We start from the raw sequence: 20,430 nt of genomic DNA on the forward strand, positions 1-20,430 counted from the left end.
CTGGTTATTTTATTATTATTATTTTTTATGTTTTTGAGATGGAATCTTGCTTTTTTTAGCCCAGGCTGGAGTGCAGTGGCATGATCTCAGCTCACTGCAAGCTCTGCCTCCTGAGTTCATGCCATTCTCCTGCCTCAGCCTCCCGAGTAGCTGGGACTACAGGAGCCCACCACCACGCCCGGCTAATTTTTTGTATTTTTAGTAGAGACGGGGTTTCACCCTGTTAGCCAGGATGGTCTCGATCTCGTGACCTCGTGATCTACCCGCCTCGGCTTCCCAAAGTGCTGGGATTACAGCCGGGAGCCACTACGCCCGGCCTTTTTTTTTTTTTTTCCTTTTGTAAAGATGGAGTCTGTTGACCAGGCTGGTTTCAAACTCCTGGCCTCAAATAATCCTCCTGCCTTGGCCTCCCAAAGTGCTGGGATTACAGGCATGAGCTACTACGCACACCCAGCCTAATTTAACTTTTAAGTGTTTGTTGAGGGTAAGACAGTTTCACAATAAAGTCCAGGTAAACCATATATTCTGTCCCTAGACTGGAACTTCTTACCTACCAGGATAATCCTTTTAACAGGTTTATGGTTAAGAGAAAACTGGGAACATTTATGTTGACTGGTCACTATAGTGCTGGCCCTAAAACAGAAGCCCTGTAAAAGTGGGGATTTGAGAAGTTTACCGAATTTCATTAGGTCTCTCTTCTTCCTCATATCTTTCTTTGTCTTTCCTTCGGATTAGCAGCCACACCAAGAGGAAAATCAGCAGGGCTCCAGCCACTATGCCTGTCACTGCTCCTGCAACCATGCCGATGCTTTGTACATCTATTTTCTCAGAAGCAAAAGCACAAGTAAAACCAAACATAAGCTAGGAAGTACATGAACTTAAAAAAATAAATAAATAAAAATAAGCTCTGGACAGAATGAGTATTTCCAGGTCTTTTTTTTTTTTTTTTCTGAGACAGAGTTTTGGTCTTGTTGCCCAGGCTGGGATGCAATGGCGCTATTGTGGCTCGACGCGATCTCGGCTCACCGCAACCTCTACCTCCTAGATTCAAGTGATTCTCCTGCCTCAACCTCTTGGGTAGCTGGGATTACAGGCATGCACCACCTGGCTAGTTCTGTATTTTTAGTAGAGACGATGTTTCTCTATGTTGGTCAGACTGGTCACAAACTACCGACCTCAGGTGATCTGCCCGCCTCAGCCTCCCAAAGTGCTGAGATTACAGGCGTGAGCCACCGCACCGGCCTCCAGGTCTTTATCTTCCTGAATAGTACTGCATTACCCTCTCTTATTGTATGACCAGCCCTCTTGATATATTTGCAGTTGTAGTTACTGAATCACACAGACTTCGCCAGCAAGTGACCAGGTTTTATTTTTTTTGTTTTTTTGTTTGTTTTTTGTTTGTTTGTTTTTTGAGACGGAGCCTCACTCTGTCCCCCAGGCTGAAGTGAGTGACTCGATCTCAGCGCACTGCAAGCTCCGCCTCCTGGGCTCACTCCATTCTTATGCCTCAGCCTCCCAAGTAGCTGGGACTACAGGCGCCCACCACCACGCCCGGCTAATTTTTTTCTATTTTTGGTAGAGATGGGGTTTCACTGTGTTAGCCAAGTTGGTCTCGGTCTCCTGACCTCGTGATCCGCCCGCCTCTGGCCTCCCAAAGTGTTGGGATTACAGGAGTGAGCCAGCGTGCCCGACCAAGTGGCCATGCTTTAGTGAGTAAGTCTGGGTGGGTTCAGATGATAAAACTGAGCTAGGAGAGTAATCGTATCATGTCTGAAGATTTGTCAGCCTTAATAGGATAACATTTGGGCATTCCTCTGGCTCTGCCGACTTACCCTGTTTTCTCTAACAGCTCCCTTCTCCCACCAGTCATATAAAAGGGAATGTAAGAAAAATTTTTTGGCCAGGCACAGTGCCTCACGCCTGTAATCCCAGCACTTCGGGAGGCTGATGTGGGCGGATCACTTGAGGTCAGGAGTTCGAGACTGGCCTGGCCAACATGGCAAAACCGCGTCTCTACTAAAAATACAAAAATTATTTGGGCATCGTGGCACAAGCCTATAATCCCAGCTACTCGGGAGGCTGAGGCAGAAGAATCCCTTGAACCTGGGAGGCAGAGGTGGTAGTGAGCTGAAATCATGCTACTGCACTCCAGCAAGACTCTGTCACCAAAAAAAAAAAAAATTTTTTTTGAGTAGAATAAAAGTTGATTTTTAAAAAAGGAATATAACCTATAATGTTAGACTCTGTGGAATTTGACATTGGATCCTAGAATTTCAGAAGTTAAGGTAAATACGATTTGTAGTTTAGTAATACACACTCTTTCATATACCAAATATTTATTTCAGTGCCTACCCTGAGCCAGGCACAGTTGTAGGCATTGTTGAAGACCGGCAAGTTTTCTGCTTTTGTGGAGTTTTCATTCCAGAAGGGGAAAACAGATAGTAAACAAGTAAATAAAGATAATTTCAGATAATGGATAAATTCCATGAAGGCAAAATTGGATGAGTGAATTTTAGAGGGGTTATGGAGGGATACCACTTAAGTTTGGGTGATCAAGACTTTGAGGAGGTGACATTTGAGTTGAGGCATACATGATATAATGGGTGATCTTGTGATTATCCAGGGACAGAGTATTCCAGGCAGAAAATAACAAGTACAATTAATGTGAGTGGGTCTGGAGCATAGTGAGCAAGGAAGAGTAGAGGGAGATGAGGTCACAGAGACAGGAAAGGACCAGCCCACATAGGCCATGGCAAAGATTTTAATGTGAGAGGAATAAAAGAGTAACACAATCCAAATTGTATCTGAGACAGTACACCATGGCTGCTCTAGGGAACATAAATAGTGGAGAAGTAGGAAAGAAAGCAGGGACATTGGCTAGGAGGCTTATAATAGTGCAGGCTAAAGATGATGATGGCTTAGGCTAGGATGAAAGTAACGTATATAGAAACAAGTACATGGATGTTGCCTATATTTTGGAAGTATAACCAACAGAATTTGCTATTTATTCTTTTTTTTTTTTTTTTTTTTTTTGAAACGGAGTTTCGCTCTTGTTGCCCAGGCTGGAGTGCAATGGCGCGATCTCGGCTCACTGCAAGGTCCGCATCCCGGATTCAAGTGATTTTCCTGCCTCAGTTTCCTGAGTAGCTGGGATTACAGGCGTGCACCACCATGGCCAGCTAATTATTATACTTTTAGTAGAGACAGGGTTTCACCATGTCAGCCAGGCTGGTTTCAAACTCCTGACCTCAGGTGATCCACCTGCCTTGGCCTCCCAAAGTGCTGGGATTTCGTATGTGAACCGCTGCATCCAGCCTATTTATTCTTATTAAAACAAAATGATATAATTATTTATTTAATTTTAAGGCGGAGTTTCACTCTTGTTGCCCATGCTGGAGTGCAATGGCACAATCTCGGCTCACCGCAACCTCTGCCTCCCAGGTTCAAGCGATTCTCCTGCCTCAACCTTCCAAATAGCTGGGATTACAGGCATGCGCCACCATGCCTAGCTAATTTTATATTTTTAGTAGAGACGGGATTTCTCCATGTTGGTCAGGCTGGTCTCAAACTCCTGACCTCAGGTGGTCCTCCCGCCTCCATCAAAGCGCGTTGGGGTTACAGTCGTGAGTCACATGCCCAGCCAAAATTTTATTTTTTAAAGAAATTGGACTTTGGATATTTTTATTTAAGGTCTCAAAGGAATGGAGTTATTTTACCTGAGTAATTTCAAATAGAGAATGCTGTTTTCCCCACTCCCCCAGCTCCAGGACACATAATCTAGATGGATTATCTGTTAATGGAAATTTAGGTTGCTTTCAATTTTTCACAATTGAGAATAATATATCTCTGGGTGCTGTGGCTCATGCCTGTAATCCCAGCACTTTGGGAAGCTGCGGCAGATGGATCACTTGATGCCAGGAGTTCGAGACTAGCCTGGCCAACATGGCAAGACCCTGTCTCTACTGAAAATACAAAAATCAGCTGGGCGTGGGGCGCGGGCCTGTAATCCCAGCTGCTCAGGAGGCTGAGGCAGGAGAAGCTCTTGAACCTGGGAGGCGGAAGTTGCAGTGAGCCAAGATCGCACCATTGCACTCCAGCCTGTGCAACAAGAGTGAAACTCCATCTCAAAAAAAAAAGAAAAAAAAAAAAATCATTATTTTCTATATGTATTCGGACACTTGGGGCATGTATCTAAAAGATAAATTCACAGAAATATTGCTGGATAAAATGGAATGCACTTTTGCATCTGAAATAAAATGAATGATTAATTGTATAGTTATACAATGAAATACCCTAAAACAATGAAAAATAACATACTCTAGCTATAAGCAACAACAATGATGAGTCTTAAAAATATAATAGGGAATGAAAGAAACCAGACACAATGGAATGATTCCATTTATTTAAAGTTTTGAGATAGGAAAAGTAATCCATAAAGTTAGAAACCTGGATTATGGAGAGGTAGCAGGAGTTAGAAACAGGTTCTTTTTTTTTGAGGCAGAGTCTCACTCTGTTGCCCAGGCTGGAATGCAGTGGCACAATCTCGGCTCACTGCAACTTCTATCTCCCAGATTCAAGTGATTTTCCTACCTCAGCCTCCCGAGTAGCTGGGATTATAGGTGTGCACCACCTTGCCCGGCTAAGTTTTGTATTTTTAGTAGAGCTGGGGTTTTGGCATGTTGGTCAGGCTGGTCTCAAACTCCTGACCTCATGTGATGCGCCCAGCTTGGCCTCCCAGAGTGCTGGGATTACAGGCATGAGCCACCGTGCCTGGCCGGAAACAGGTTCTTAATCATGATACTGGTTACACAGTTACCTTCGCTTTTGAAAATCTATCAAGTTATCGGCCGGGCGCTATGGCTCACACCTGTAATCCCAACACTTTGGGAGGCTGAGGTGGGCAGATCACCTGAGGTCAGGAGTTCAAGACCAGCCTGACCAACATGGAAAAACCCCATCTCTACTAAAAATACAAAATTAGCTGGGCGTAGTGGCGCAAGCACTACTCGGGAGGCTGAGGCAGAAGAATCACTTGAACCTGGAAGGTGAAGGTTGCGGTGAGCCCAGATTGTGCCATTGCACTCCAGCCTGGGCAACAAGAGCGAAACTCCGTCTCAAAAAAAAAAAGGAAAAAAGAAAATCTATCAAGTTGTACTCTTATCCTCCTTCTTTGTATAAGTTTTACTTTAATGTATTTTACCCCTCAGAAATCTATAGATAAAGCTAAATTGTGCTCCCAATGTATATGTTAGTCAAAAATGTAAAAGAACGTGTTTCCTCATAACCTTTCTAATATCAATTCTATAGTTTTTATATTTACTAAACTGATAGCTTAAAATTGAAAGGGTGATTTTTTTTCTCAACCTAGTGGGGAAAAAAAGGATTTTGGGGGGCCTCTTTATTTATGTTTATTGACCATTTTTTATTTCTTTTCCTGAAAACTTCCTGTTACTTTTTTTTGGTTTTATTTTGTTTTTGAGACGGAGTCTGTCTCTGTCACCTAGGCTGGAGTGCAGTGGCCTGATCTCAGCTCAGTGCAACCTCTGCCTCCTGGGGTCAAGTGATTCTCCTACCTCAGCCTCCCGAGTAGCTGGGATTACAGGCGCACGCCACCATGCCCAGCTAATTTTTTGTATTTTTAGTAAAGATGGGGTTTCACCATGCTGGCCAGGCTGGTCTTGAACTCCTGACCTCATGATCCACCCGCCTCGCCCCGCCAAAGTGCTGGGATTACAGGCGTGAGCCACCACGCCTGGCCTGACTGTTGTGTTTTTAAGAAAAGTTATCTGAAACTTGGAAATAGACAAAAGAAGTACAGAGCTTAGTAATATACAACTCTGTAAGGGCAACTTGTAGATCTCTGTCTAGTAGAGATGGAAATAATTTCTCCACCAGTTAAACAGATGACCTAGTCTGCAACTTTGTAGCTCGATGTCTAATCCAGCAAGCTGTTAATAATAATAATAGCTAGTGTTACTGAACACCCACAATGTGTCAAGCCCTGTTCCTAGGCCTGACTGGTGTTGGATGATCTGCCTCTGAATTGGCTCATTCACATGGCTGTTGGCTGGAGGCCTCAGTTTCCTTGCTTAAAATAAAACATAAAACATGGGTCTCTGGCTGGGCGCAGTGGCTCACGCCTGTAATCCCAGCACTTTGGGAGGCTGAGGCGGGTGGATCACAAGGTCAGGAGATCAAGACTATCCTGGCTAATATGGTGAAACCCCGTCTCTACTAAAAATAAAAAAAATTAGCCAGGCTTGGTGGTGGGTGCCTGTAGTCCCAGCTACTCGGGAGGCTGAGGCAGGAGAATGGCGTGAACCCAGGAGGCGGAGCTTGCAGTGAGCCGAGATCGCGCCACTGCACTCCAGCCTGGGTGAAAGAGTGAGACTCCGTCTGAAAAAAACAAAACAACAAAACAAAAAAAGTGGGCCTCTATATAAGGCTCTTAAAGCAGCTGGCTTCCCATAAAGTGAGTGATCTAGGAGAAGATCTGAGTGATCTGAGATCTAAGAGATCTAACATCTAAGAAAGCGAGCTGCAGTGCTTTTGCAGATGCAGCATACCATCACTTCTGCTGTATTATATTCATCAGAAATGCGTCACTAAGTTCAGATCATACTCAAGGGGAGAATGAAGGTGTACCTCTTTTTTTTTTTTTTTTTTTTTTTTTTTTTTTTTTTTTTTTTTTTTGGAGATGGAGTTTCGCTCTTGTTGCCCAGGCTGGAGTGCAGCGGTGCAATCTAGGCAACCTCCACCTCCCGGGTTCAAGCGATTCTCCTGCCTCAGCCTCCCAAGTAGCTGGGATTACAGGCATGTGCCACCACGCCCAGCTAATCTTCTATTTTTAGTAGAGATGGGGTTTCACCATGTTGGTCAGGCTGGTCTCGAACTCCTGACTTCAAGTTATCTGCCCACCTTGGCCTCCGAAAGTGTTGGGATTAGAGGTGTGAGCCACTGCACCTCGACAAAGGTATACCTCTTGAAGGGAGAAGTAGCAAATAATTACATACATACATTTTTTAAACCACCAGAGTGCAAAATCTAATAAGCAGAGTATATAAATACATAATAAAGAACTCTTTCAAATCAGTGAAAAAACAGCTAAACCAAAATGGGCACAGAATGTTGAATTATAACTTTGAAAACAGTAAAATATTGATTCTGACAAAGGTTTTATTTAATTTATTAATAAGGGGGTGCTGGGTGTAGTCTCTCATGCCTGTAATCCCAGCACTTTGGGAGGCCGAGGTAGGTGACTCACAAGGTCAGTAGTTCAAGACCAGCCTGGCCAACATAGTGAAACCCCGTCTCTACTAAAAATACAAGAATTAGCCAGGTGTGGTGGCACGTGCCTGTAGTCCCAGCTACTCGGGAGGCTGAAGCTGGAGAATCGCTTGAACCTGGGAGGTGGAGGTGGCAGTGAGCCAATACCACGCCATTGCATTCCAGCCTGGGTGACAGAGTGAGACTCCGTCTCAAAAAAAAAAAAAAGAGGGTGGAGGCTAGGAAAATTTTAAAAGTGGTCCAAAGAGCATTTGAGAAATTAGAGACAATTTAACAAAGATGTTATGAAGACAATTTAACAAAGATTAATACCCACGCCCTGCCTCCTTTTATCTTTCAACTTGGTTTATCCTGTCTTTTTTCAAGACTCAATCTCTAGATTATAAGCCTGGCATACTATTTATTGCGCCAAATAAATGTTAACACTGCAAGCATGGCTTGTGACTGTAGGATTCTGTTCAAAAGTCTAAAGTTACTACATTGATTAAGGAGAAATAATAATAATAACTAATGTTATCAAATACCCACTGTATGTCAAGCTCTGTTCCTAGGCAGTTATAAGTAAATGTGTTCATTTATTAACTTTTCAGAAAAACTCTAAGAGGCCAGGTGCCATTGCGCATGCCTGTAATCCCAGCACTCTGGGAGGTGAAGAAGGGTGGATCGCCTAAGTCCAGGAGTTCGAGACCAGCCTGGCCAACATGGCGAAACCCTGTCTCTACAAAAATACAAAAATTAGCCAGGTGTGGTGGCATGTGCCTGTAATTGCAGCTACTCGGGAGGTGGAGGCAGGAGAGTCACTTGAACCTGGGAGGGAGAGGCTGCAGTGAGCCAAGATTGCACCACTGCACTCCAGCGTGGGCGACAGAGCAAGACCCTGTCTCCAGAAAAAAAAAAGAAAAAGAAAAACTCGATGAGATAGTTAACTATTATTCTCCTTTATAGATTGGAAAATATGCCTAAGGTACTACAGAGTTAGTGGTAGCTGTGATTGAAATCCAAGCAGTTATCTGAATCCACAGCTAAAGGTCTTAGTCACCTGCTACTATCTCTCATCTGTACTTAAGGCAAATCAAATGCTTGATTTTAACATGTGTACACACATGTGTGGGCACGTGCACATGCATATATGGACTCACGAATACTCTGTGGAGAGGAGAAATCTTATCTACCTGCCTAGAATCGTAGGTGGCATATAACTAGCTTGGCGGTTTTGTTTGTTTTTGTTTTTAGGAATGGTGTTTATAACTCTCCTAGATATAGTGAATTTCTTTAGGGGGCTGGTTAATTCACATATTTGTAAATACAGTCAACTGGTGTTTTCTTTTGTTTTGTTTTCTTTTTGTTGGATGTCCAGGCTGGAGTGCAATGGCACCATCTCGGCTCACTGCAATCTCCACGTCTCAGGTTAAAGCGATTCTCCTGCCTCAGCCTCCCGAGTAGCTGGGATTACAGGTGTGTGCCACCACACTCGGCTAATTTTTTGTATCTTTTAGTAGAGATGGGGTTTCACCATGTTGGTCAGGCTGGTCTTAAACTCCTGACCTTGTGATCCGCCTGCCTCGGCCTCCCAAAGTGCTGGGATTACAAGCGTGAGCCGCCACGCCTGGCTGGTTTTTTTTTTTTTTTTTTTTTGAGAGGGAGTCTCGATCTGTCGCCCAGACTGGAGTGCAGTGGCATGATCTTGGCTCACTGCAACCTCCGCCTCCCAAGTTCAGGCGATTTTCCTGCCTCAACCTCCTGAGTAGCTGAGATTATAGGCGCCCACCACCATACCCAGCTAATTTTTGTATTTTAGTAGAAACAGGGTTTCACCATGTTGGCCAGGCTGGTCTCGAACTCCTGACCTCAACAGATCTGCCCACTTGGGCCTCCCAAAGTGCTGGGATTACAGGCATGAGCCACTGTGCCTGACTAGTCAATTGTTGAGTGGTCTTTGGAACTACTGAATTTCTTTTGGTGATAGCCATATCCTTCTGGAGATAAAGATTTTGACTTTAACCTTACTCTTGCTCATGATTAGAATGTCTTAACATTGATCTACAATGCAAAAACAAACAGAAAATGAAACTAAAACCCCTTTGGATGCTTACACTGTACAGTTACTCGTACCACACAGCTTTCCTTCCCAGCTTCGTTGCCTGCTGTGCACTGGTAGAGTCCGGAGGAGGACATGGTAAGATTCTGCAGCAGAACTCGCCCAGGGTGGTTGTAGTCTGCACAAGCAGAAAGAATGACTGTAAATCCCTTTAGTGATGGTATCTGTATTTATTTTTTACTTTGTCACTGACCTGAGATTCTGTAATACTATTTGATAAGAGTGAAATGATGGAAAAGATACGCTATGGGAACATGAGAATAAAGATAAACAATTTTTTTTAAGTTGTAGCACATCCTCAAAAGTTACAAAAGATTGTGACCATTTAAGGGATACTAAACATAATATTTAGATACAGTGGATGTATGTAGTACATTTCTTCTAATCTCTTTTACTGCTTTTACATGTCATTTGAGGAAAGGAAAGACAGATTTTCTGTTCTAGTTCATGGATTTTAAAAATGGATGTTCAGGAGGTTCAGCAGGGTATTTCAGGCCACAGAGTGAAATGCTGACAAAGCTGATTTAGAGCTCTTGGATAGAGGACTGTTTTGTTGGCTCAGTAGATTGGTAGGAAGATGACTTACCAATCCTAGATTTGGGAGGCAGACGTTCATCCTCTCCCTCCTTCTCCCGGATTCGCTGCCAGTAATACACAATGGGCTCTGTGCCAGAGGATGACTCACACTGCAAAGTCAGGTCACTTCCTTCTGTCAGCTCTCCTTCCAGCTCACACTTGGGCTTGGATGGTCTCACTGGCAACAACACCACCAAGCAAAAGTGTAATGATTCAAAGATCCCCAAACACCAGATTCAATGGAAAAACCAGATTCAATGGAAAAATTATGTCCTATTGAGTTGCTTCTCCAGCCATCCGTTTTGGTCAACTTTTGAGTGGGGATTCAACTAGCCTTGTTTTACACTACCCCCAGAAAAACATCCACCTCCATCCCCTAAGCACACATACCCCCAACTCCAGTGGTGCTGTTGTAATTTTTGGGGCAGAGGCTGCCTCATTACTTCTCAAAGAAGACACATTATTATTGAACATTTTAGGAAAGTTGAGCATGGTTTTGCTGATACAGCAGTGTATTAATTTGGAAGCAATTAAGTAGAACTTAGTAGCTCTTGCTGTCAAAAAACAGAAGTGAATTTGAATCATATCTGAGAGACTTAAATATGAAGATCCCACTTAAATATTAGAGAATATTTATGTTTTGTAATGGACAACTATGGAAAATTGCTCTTATATTTTCATTTTTTATTATGGCTATAATACAGAAGATACACCTTTCTTCCCAGGGAACTGGACGAGGTGACTTCTGAATGTATAATACAAAGTACTGAACATGAACTTTTGTACCACCGTGATGCATATGACTATCCCTCTTAGATACCTTAGAAATAAGCTGTAGACATTCACTTTGGCATGCTGTCTTACCTAAGACTTTTAAGATGACATGGCTCCACACGTAGCGCCCTGAATTCTTAACCTTACAGGTGTACCGGCCCTCATCACTGGGCTTCAGAGGTTCAATCTGCAAGGAGGCGTCTCCTGCCAGGAAATTGGAAGCAAAGGCCACTCGGCCCTTCTGTTCCTCAGTCAAGTTATTGTAGACGTGACGACTGGAGTAAGTGATCACCTGTGGGATAGACCGAGGCAGAGTCAAGCAGTGTAACTCTCGGCCTGCCTTTCCTGATGGTGTGAAGAAGAGGAAAGGGAGTACTCCCAGTGGCACAAAATAGTCAAGCCTGGGACTAAGAGTCCAAGAGACCTCTGTTCTTTTTTTATTCTTATTTTTTTTGAGACGGAGTCTCACTCTGTCGCCCAGGCTGGCGTGCAGTGGCGCGATCTCGGCTCACTGCAAGCTCTGCCTCCTGGGTTCATGCCATTCTCCTGCCTTAGCCTCCTGAGTAGCTGGGACTACAGGTTCCCACCACCATGCCCGGCTGATTTTTTTGTATTTTTAGTAGAGACAGGGTTTCACTGTGTTAGCCAGGATGGTCTCGATCTCCTGACCTTGTGATCCGCCCACCTCGGCCTCCCAAAGTGTTGGGATTACAGGCGTGAGCCACCGACAAGACCTCTGTTCTAAATAAAAGTTAAAAGTACAGTACTTTTGCCTAGGCCTTGCCTCTCCTTCCAAAAATAGTAACACTTCATATTTGTGAAGCATTTTTAGTTACAAAGTAATATTAAATGCTCAGAACCACTCCGTCTTACAGGTAAGGAATTTTAAGTTTGAGTTACATACTGAAGTTCACATAGCTAAGTCAAGGAAAGGAGGAAAATGTGCAAGTGTAGAGCTACGCGTATATTAGGCATAGACTTGTGAAAGGAAAATAAACCTCGGGAAGCCAAAGGGAAGGTCAAGCTTGGAACTGTGCCTGGCAAACCTGCCTCCTGTTCTTTTTTTTTTTTTTTTTTTTTAAGTATTTGAGAGACTTCTATGAGACAGGACTGTTTACTTGGTTTTATTTATTTATTTATTTTTGAGACAAAGTCTCGCTCTGTTGCCCAGGCTGGAGTGCAGTGGCGCAATCTTGGCTCACTGTAACCTCCGCTTCCCGGGTTCAAGCAGTTCTCCTGCCTCAGCCTCCTGAGGAGCTGGGATTACAGGTGTACACCACCATGCCCGGCTAACTTTTGTATTCTTGGTAGAGACAGGGTTTTGCCATATTGGCCAGGCTGGTCTTGAACTCCTGACTTCAAGTGATCTACCCCACTTTGGCCTCCCAAAGTGCTGGGATTACAGGCATGAGCCACCACGCCTGGCCTGCCTTCCATTCTGTTCCTGAATAACAAATAAGATAGCTACAAAGATTAAAAAAAAAAAAAAAAATGCTTACAGTACTCCTGCACAATTTGCCCACAAGGAGACTGCTTGTGGACAAAGGATGGACAGAACTCACAGTTACCCCTCTGCACACATGAGATAAATGCATACCTGATTGCTTCCTTTGCCCTATTTCACTAAGCCGGACATATATATATATATGTTTTTTGTTTTTTTTTTTAGACAGAGTCTCACTCTTGTCGCCCAGTCTGGAGTACAATGGTGCGATCCTGGCTCACTGCAACTTCTGCCTCCTGGGTTCAAGCAATTCTGCCTCAGCCTCCTGAGTAGCTGGGATTACAGATGCATGCCACCACGCCCTGCTCATTTTTGTATTTTTAGTAGAGCTGGGGTTTCACCTTGTTGGCCAGGCTGGTCTTGAACTCCTGACCTCAGATGATCTGCCTGCCTCAGCCTCCCAAAGTGCTGGGATTACAGGCGTGAGCTACTGCACCTGGCCCTACTTTTTTATTTTAGTAGAGACGGGGTTTCACCATTTTGGTCAGGCTGGTCTCAAACTCCTGACCTCAGGTGATCCACCCTCCTCAGCTTCCCAAAGTGCTGGGATTACGGGTGTGAGCCACGGCGCCCGGCCAGCAAATCTCTTCTTTGGTTCAAGTGATTTATAATCAAGTGAGATTAACAAGGAAAGACAGAGAAAAAGAAATGATTTCTTTGAAATAGTATCAAGGAGAGTGTCCCAGAAAAATTGGTGGCATTTGAGCTAAGCTTTGAGAGGCAAGGAGAAAAGGCCTGGAGGGAGCATTCCAGATACACAGAAGGGCACTAAAAAAGGCATGCAAGCATATGGGCGTCTCCCGGGCACATTTCAGCTGCAGCTGTTCCAAATCATTTCACTCAAGTCCTCGACCCTGCCCTCGATCACATGATGCTCCGCAGCTCCTCAGATCCTTTCCTGAGAAGGTTCTCTCAATTAGATAAAACCTATGAACTCTGACCCAGAAAAAATTCACATATTGCAGATAATTCCATGAGGTTCCTAGCACTCAAGGGAAAGCCCTCTGCTTTAGGCACAGACAGGGTAGAGCTAGGATCAGAGCCCTTCTCCTGGATGTGGTACTCGTTCTAAATGTTTGTGGGGGCCAGATGCGGTGGCTCACCCCTGTAATCCAAGCACTTTGGGAGATCAAGGCTGGTGGTTTGCTTCAGCCCAGGAGGCTGAGGTTACAGTGAGCCGAGACTGCACCACTGCACCCTGGCCTGGGTGACAGAATGAGACCCTGTCTCAAAAAATAAAATTAAAAAAAAAGAAAAAATGTAACTGGGTGTGGTGGCTCACACCTGTAATTTCAGCATTTTGGGAAGCCAAGGCAGGCAGATCACTTGAGGTCAGGAGTTCGAGACCAGCCTGGCCAACATGGTGAAACCCCGTTTCTATTAAAAAATACAAAAATTAGACAGGTGGCCTGGCACGGTGGCTCACACTTGTAATCCCAATCCTTTGAGAGGCTGAGGCGGACAGATCACCTGAAGTCGGGAGTTTGAGACCAGCCCGACCAACATGGTGAAACTCTGTCTCTACTAAAAATACAAAATTAGCCGGGCATGGTGGCACATGCCTGTAATCCCAGCTACTGGGGAGGCTGAGGCAGGAGAATCACTTGAACCCGGGAGATGGAGGTTGCATTGAGCCGAGATCGTGGCATTGCACTCCAGCCTGGGCAACTAGAGCGAAACTCTTGTCTCAAGAAAAGAAAAAAAAGAAAAAAATTAGGTGTGGTGGTGTGTGCCTATAATCCCAGCTACTCAGGAGGCTGAGACAGCAGAATCACTTGAACCTGGGAGGCAGAGATTGCAGTGAGTGGAGATTATGCCACTGCACTCCAGCTTGGGCAACATAACAAGACTCTGTCTCAAAAAAATAATATGAAATAAATAAATGTTTGTGGCTGGGTGCAGTGGCTCACACCTGTAATCCTCGTACTTTGGGAGGCCAAGGTGTGTGGATCACGAGGTCAAGAGATCGAGACCATCCTGGCCAACATGATGAAACCCTATCTCTGCTAAAAATACAAAAATTAACTGGGTGTGGTGGCACACGCCTGTAGTCCCAGCTACTAAAGAGGCTGAGGCAGAAGAATCGCTGGAACCTGGGAGGCAGAGGTTCTAGTGAGCCGAGATCACGCCACGGCACTCCAGCCTAGGGATAGAGTGAGACCGTCTCAAAGCAAAACAAAACAAATATTTGTGGGGTGTTGGCCCAACATCCTGTTGTACTCCATAGGAAGGGTAGGTTTATTTTCTTTTTTCTTTCTTTTTTTTTTTTTGAGATGGCGTTTCACTCTTTTTGCCCAGGCTGGAGTGCAATGGCGTGATCTTGGCTCATCACAACCTCCGCCTCCCGGGTTCAAATGATTCTCTTGCCTCAGCCTCCTGAGTAGCTGGGATTACAGGCATGTGCCACCACACCCAGCTAATTTTGTATTTTTAGTAGAGACGGGGTTTCTCCATGTTGGTCAGGCTGGTATGGAACTCCTGACTTTAGGTGATCTGCCCACCTCGGCCTCCCGCAGTGCTGGGATTACAGGCATGAGCCACCGTGCCCGGCTGGAAGGGTAGGTTTCTTGGCAGGTGGTAGAGCTGCCTTAGTAATGCAGAATTGCTGGGATAGTTGGAAAAGAAGGAAATGCATTAACAACAAGAAAAAACTGGAAGCTCTAGAGTTTGTCTCCGTTCAAAGACTGAAAGTAAGGGGGACTTACACCTGGAGATAAGGCAGGTAAGCTTGGAACACTTAATAGGTGCTCTATTAATGTTTCTCTCTCTTTCTGATTTGTCCGTATTTCCACCAGATGCATAATCACCTACAATGAAGTCAGTTTGTACTTTCTAGGATAATGAAGAGAGGCAAAACCTAGAAGACAGTGAAGCACTGGGTAATTTTTAGGAACTTTGGGGTTTTGTGGGCTTTGAGAGGTGGGTGACCTTTTTGGCCTGAGGACTTTGGAATTTCTTTCTTGTTTATTTGATTTTATTTACTTATTTTTGAGATGGAGTTTCGTTCTTGTTGCCCAGGCTGGAGTGCAGTGGCATAATCTCCACTCACTGCAACCTCCGCCTCCTAGGTTCACGTGATTCTCCTGTCTCAGCCTCCCAAGTAGCTGGGATTACAGGCATGCACCGTCACACCAGCTAATTTTGCATTTTTAGTAGAGACGGGGTTTTACTATATTGGTCAGGCTGGTCTCGAAATCCTGACCTCAGGTGATCCACCTGCCTCAACTTCCCAAAGTGCTAGGATTCCAGGCATGAGCCATCGCGCCCAGCTGCTTGTTTATTTTAGTATCTGGGTTAGCATCCAGAGATGCCTTTGTCTTGAAATGTGTATTTGAATTTGAAGAATCTTAGTAGCTGTGGTTGAAAGTAGAACCAGGCTGCTTTGGACTGCTAGAAGAACAGTACAGCAAGCACTTTAAAACTGTTTTCAACAGACTCACATTAAGAAATACATCTTTCTGTCCCAGGGCTCATGCCTGTAATCCCAGCACTTTGGGAGGCCAAGGCAGGCAGATCACTTGAGGTCAGGAGTTCCAGACTAGCCTGGCCAACATGGTGAAACCCTGTCTCTACTAAAATTACAAAAATTAGCCGGGCATGGTGGTGCACGCCTGTAGTCCCAGCTACTCAGATGACTGAGGCAGGAGAATTGCTTGAGCCCAGGAGACAAAGTTTGCAGTGAGCCAAGATCATGCCACTGCTTCAGTCAAAAAAAACAACAGAAAAACCCCATCTTTTTCTTAATGACACAGCATATACATATATAATTGAAACATAAGTTTCATGAGTATATGTGCAGTATGCTCTGATATTGTCTAGTCTGTGTTAAAAGAAAACAAAATGATCGGGCACAGTGGCTCACACCTGTAATCCCAGCACTTTGGGAGGCTGAGATGGGCGGATCAAGAGGTCGGGAGATTGAGACCATTCTGGCTAACACAGCGAAACCCTGTCTCTACTAAAAAATACAAAAAATTAGCCGAGTGTGGTGGCGGGCACCTGTAGTCCCAGTTACTTGGGAGGCTGAGGCAGGAGAATGGCATGAACCCAGGAAGTGGAGCTTGCAGTGAGCCGATATCGCGCCACTGCACTCCAGCCTGGGTGACAGAGCAAGACTCCATCTCAAAAAAAAAAAAAAAAAAAAGAAATAACAAGGCTGGGTGCGGTGGCTCACAGCTGTAATCCCAGCACTTTGGGAGACCGAGGCGGGCAGATCACCTGAGGTCGGGAGTTCGAGACCAGCTTGACCAATATGGAAAAACCTGTCTCTATTAAAAATACAAAATTAGCCAGGCATGGTGGTGCATGCCTCTAATCCCAGCTACTCAGGAGGCTTAGGTAGGAGAACCCAGGAGGCAGAGGTTGCAGTGATCCAAGATTGCGCCATTGCACTCCAGCCTGGGCAACAAGAGTGAAACTCTGTCTCAAAAACAAAAACAAAATTTCTTATCATTTAGGATCCACTAATTGGTCATGATACAGATTTTGAAAAAACGCTAGGCCGGGCGTGGTGGCTTACGCCTGTAATCCCAGCACTTTGGGAGGCCAAGGCGGGTGGATCACAAGGTCAGGAGATCGAGACCAGCCTGGCCAACATTGTGAAACCCCGTCTCTACTAAAATACAAAAAAAAAAAAAAATTAGCCGGGCATGGTGGCGTGCATCTGTACTCCCAGGTACTCAGGAGGTGGAGGTTACCATGAGTCCAGATTGTGTCACTGCACTCCAGCCTGGCAAAAGAGCAAGACGCCGTCTCAAAAAAAAAAAAAAAAAAGAAAAAAAGAAAAAAAAACTCTGCCAGGCCGCAGTGATTGGGATTGCTGTCTGGGAAGTCAAATGATCTCCAAACGGAAGCCTCTCCACCGACAGCTGTGTTCCTGGCTCTGATCACTTATCCTTTCTAAGCCTTAAGATCCTGAACTATAAATGGGGACTGCGTTACTTCATAGGATTTTTGTGGGAATGAGATAGTAAGCACTCAAGTGTAGCATTATCATTTTTATTAACCCGGTTCTGGGTTCAAGAAGGCCCCTAAGGTTTTAAAAATTGTTCAGCCCAATACCCAAAGAATACTGATCATTCTGTTCCCGGAAAGAGCTGGGTCCGGTTGCATTTTCTCACAGCCCAATAACGAGAAGCAGACAAACTAGGAAAGAAGGGAATTTATCACTGTAACCAGATACAGAGAGAATGCTGGAGATAATTCCACCGGACCAACTCAAAAGTGTACCATTTTCTTAGTGCTTATATAGGTTGGGGTTATGTGCCTGTGTGCAGTATAACATTTGCCTAAGTCAGTAGGTAACTAATTTTGTTTCAACTAGAAGGTCAGAGGCCAAAAAAAATGCTTGCTAAGTTCGATTAAGCTGTGAGGGTCCCAGTATCTTCAAGGCCTATCTACTGTGGTACTGGAATGATTCTTTCTTTTTTTCTTTTCTTTTTTTTTTTTTTTTTTTTTGAGACAGAGTCTCATTCTGTTACCCAGGCTGGAGTGCAGTGGTGCTATCTTGGCTCACTGCAACCTTTGCTTCCTGCGTTTAAGTGATTCTCATGCCTCAGCCTCCTGTGTAACTGGGACTACAGGCACATGCCACCACGTCCAGCTAATTTTTGTAGTTTTAGAAGAGACGGGGTTTCGCCAGGTTGGCCAGGCTGGTCTCAAACCCCTGACCTCAAGTGATCTGCCCACCTCAGTCTCCCAAAGTGCTGGGATTACAGGCGAGCCACCGTGCCCAGCTGGAGTGATTATTTCTATCTTATTTCATTTACTGCTTGGTCTGAAGAGCTGCCTTAGACTTTCCAATAAATCTATTCAGACAACTGCCTCTGTTACCTTGACTTGTCTCAGATTTCGTCAACCCAAGACGGCTTCCGGCACTAGGAAAGTGAGATTGTCTCCATTATTTTGACTTGCTCCAGGATAGGAAGAAGCCTATGCAAGTCTCCTACTGACCATATGTTTCATTTCTAGCTTTGATGTCTGGGCACCAATTTCCCTAGGTTTAATTATTTGCTCAGTGTTAAGGCAGTGCTGTGGAAATTCGTCTGTGTAACTGGAGTGCTATGCATGCCTGTCTGTGTGACTGTCATGCAGGCCCGTCTGTTTGATTGTTAGGGAGAAATGGCCTGCCACAATTCCACACATTTATGTAGCAAAACTCTCCGGGCTGAAAATCTGTTTCCCAATCACCTATGCGCACTGATGATGGCCTGGCCTTCTGAATGTTACACCTGTGCCAACGCAGTCTGGACCATACCTCACCTTTGACCCCTGCCCTCACATCTCTGAATCTCGTTGTCCCCAAATCTGATGTTTCTTGTTTCAGTGTCTCCTGATCTCGGCTTTGATTATGCAGTTTTTTCCTTCTGAAATGCCTTTTCCTCTTCTATTTTTGCCTCAACGACACCTATACAAGGCCTCAAGATCAAGCTCCAGGACCACTTTTTGTATATAGTCTTTCTTGACTCCTCAGTTAGAATGGTGACTCCCTGCTTCAACCTTTGGTGTTTGGGGCATACCTCTACCACAGTGCATAGTATATTCAGGTAGGTCTGACTCCATCTGCTTTTCCTCGCTTTCCCTAAAATCTTGTCTCCACACACACACACACAAAGACACACACATTATTATTATTATTATTATTATTATTATTATTATTATTTTTGAGACGGAGCCTCACTCTGTCGCCCAGGCTGGAGTGCAGTGGCACAATCTTGGCTCACTGCAACCTCCACCTCCCAGGTTCAAGCAATTCTTCTGCCTCAGCCTCCCGAGTAGCTGGGACTATAGGCACATACCACCACACCTGGCTAATTTTTATATTTTCAGTAGAGACTGGGTTTCACCATATTGGCCAGGCTGGTCTTGAACTTCTGACCTTGTGATCCGCCTGCCTTGGCCTCCCAAAGTGCTGGGATTACAGGCGTGAGCCACTGTGCCCGGCCACATTTTTTTTTTCTTTTTTGAGACGGAGTCTCACTCTTTTGCCCAGGCTGGAGTACAGTGACACGATCTCAGCTCACTGCAACCTTCGCCTCCCGAGTTCAAGTGATTCTTCTGCTTCAGCCTCCCAAATAGCTGGAACTACAGGTGTGTGCCACCAGGCCCAGCTAATTTTTTTTGTATTTTTAGTAGAGACAGGGTTTCACCATATTGGCCAAGCTGCTCTCAAGCTCCTGACCTCGTGATCTGCCCACCTTGGCCTCCCAAAGTGCTGAAATTACAGGTGTGAGCCACTGTGCCCAGCCTGACATACACTTTTTTTTTTTTTTTGAGACGTTGTCTCACTCTGTCACCCAGGCTGGAGTGCAGTGGTGTGATCTCTGCTCATTGCAACCTCCTCATCCTGGGTTCAAGCGATTCTCCTGCCTCAGCCTCCTGAGTAGCTGGGACTACAGGTACCCACCATCACTCCTGGCTAATTTTTATATTTTTAGTAGAGACAGGGTTTCACCATGTTGGTCAGGTTGGTCTCGAACTCCTGACCTCCTGATCCGCCGGCCTCAGCCTCCCAAAGTGCTGGAATTACAGGTGTGAACCACCACACCTGGCCGTCACACACATATTTTTAAGAGATAGGTCTCATTGTGTTGCCTAGGCTGAGATTGTCTCAATATTTAATGAAGAAAAAAGGGATAACATACAGGCAAGCATCTGACATCTTTGGAAAGGTGAAATTATACAATTGCAAGATAGTCTTTTTTTGGGCGGGGGGAACGGAGTCTCACTCTGTCACCCAGGTTGGAGTGCAGTGGTGCGATCTCTGCTCACTGTAACCCACTTCACGGGTTCAAGCAGTTCTCCTACTTCAGTCTCCCAAGTAGCTGGGATTACAGGTGCCTGCCACCACGCCTGGCTGATTTTTTTGTGTTTTTAGTAGAGACAGGGTTTCACCATGTTGGCCAGGCTGGTTTCAAACTCTTGACCTCAAATGATCTGCCCACCTCAGCCTCCCAAAGTGCTAGGATTATAGGTGCGAGCCACTGTGCCTGGCCTATTTTGTTTTTAATTCTCAGAAATATGGTGCTGAGACTAAGCAGTTCATCAGGGTGTTGATGGGAGAAAAATGAACATCAATTTAGTCCTTTTGCCAACAAAGAAAAAAATTAAAAATACTAATTTTAGTGGTTTGGGGCTGTTTGTATTATGTCATTCCTGGTGGACCTGGAGCAATTTGTTAGGACTTGTATAG

General features: G+C 44.8%; 1 protein-coding gene across 1 annotated transcript in view; it reads right to left on the bottom strand.

The window, feature by feature from the left end:
- Positions 1-20,430, bottom strand: part of CLMP (CXADR like membrane protein) — a 117,976-nt gene that overhangs the window by 4,565 nt on the left and 92,981 nt on the right. The window contains exons 3-6 of the mRNA XM_073021865.1: positions 10,826-11,027; positions 9,972-10,139; positions 9,381-9,503; positions 677-818 (exon numbers count right to left, since the gene is read on the bottom strand). Coding sequence (XP_072877966.1) covers positions 677-818; positions 9,381-9,503; positions 9,972-10,139; positions 10,826-11,027 — 635 coding nt within the window. The remainder of the gene's footprint in view (positions 1-676; positions 819-9,380; positions 9,504-9,971; positions 10,140-10,825; positions 11,028-20,430) is intronic.

Source organism: Chlorocebus sabaeus, chromosome 1 (genome assembly GCF_047675955.1).
Source record: "Chlorocebus sabaeus isolate Y175 chromosome 1, mChlSab1.0.hap1, whole genome shotgun sequence".
In the NCBI taxonomy this organism is placed as follows: Eukaryota; Metazoa; Chordata; class Mammalia; order Primates; family Cercopithecidae; genus Chlorocebus; species Chlorocebus sabaeus.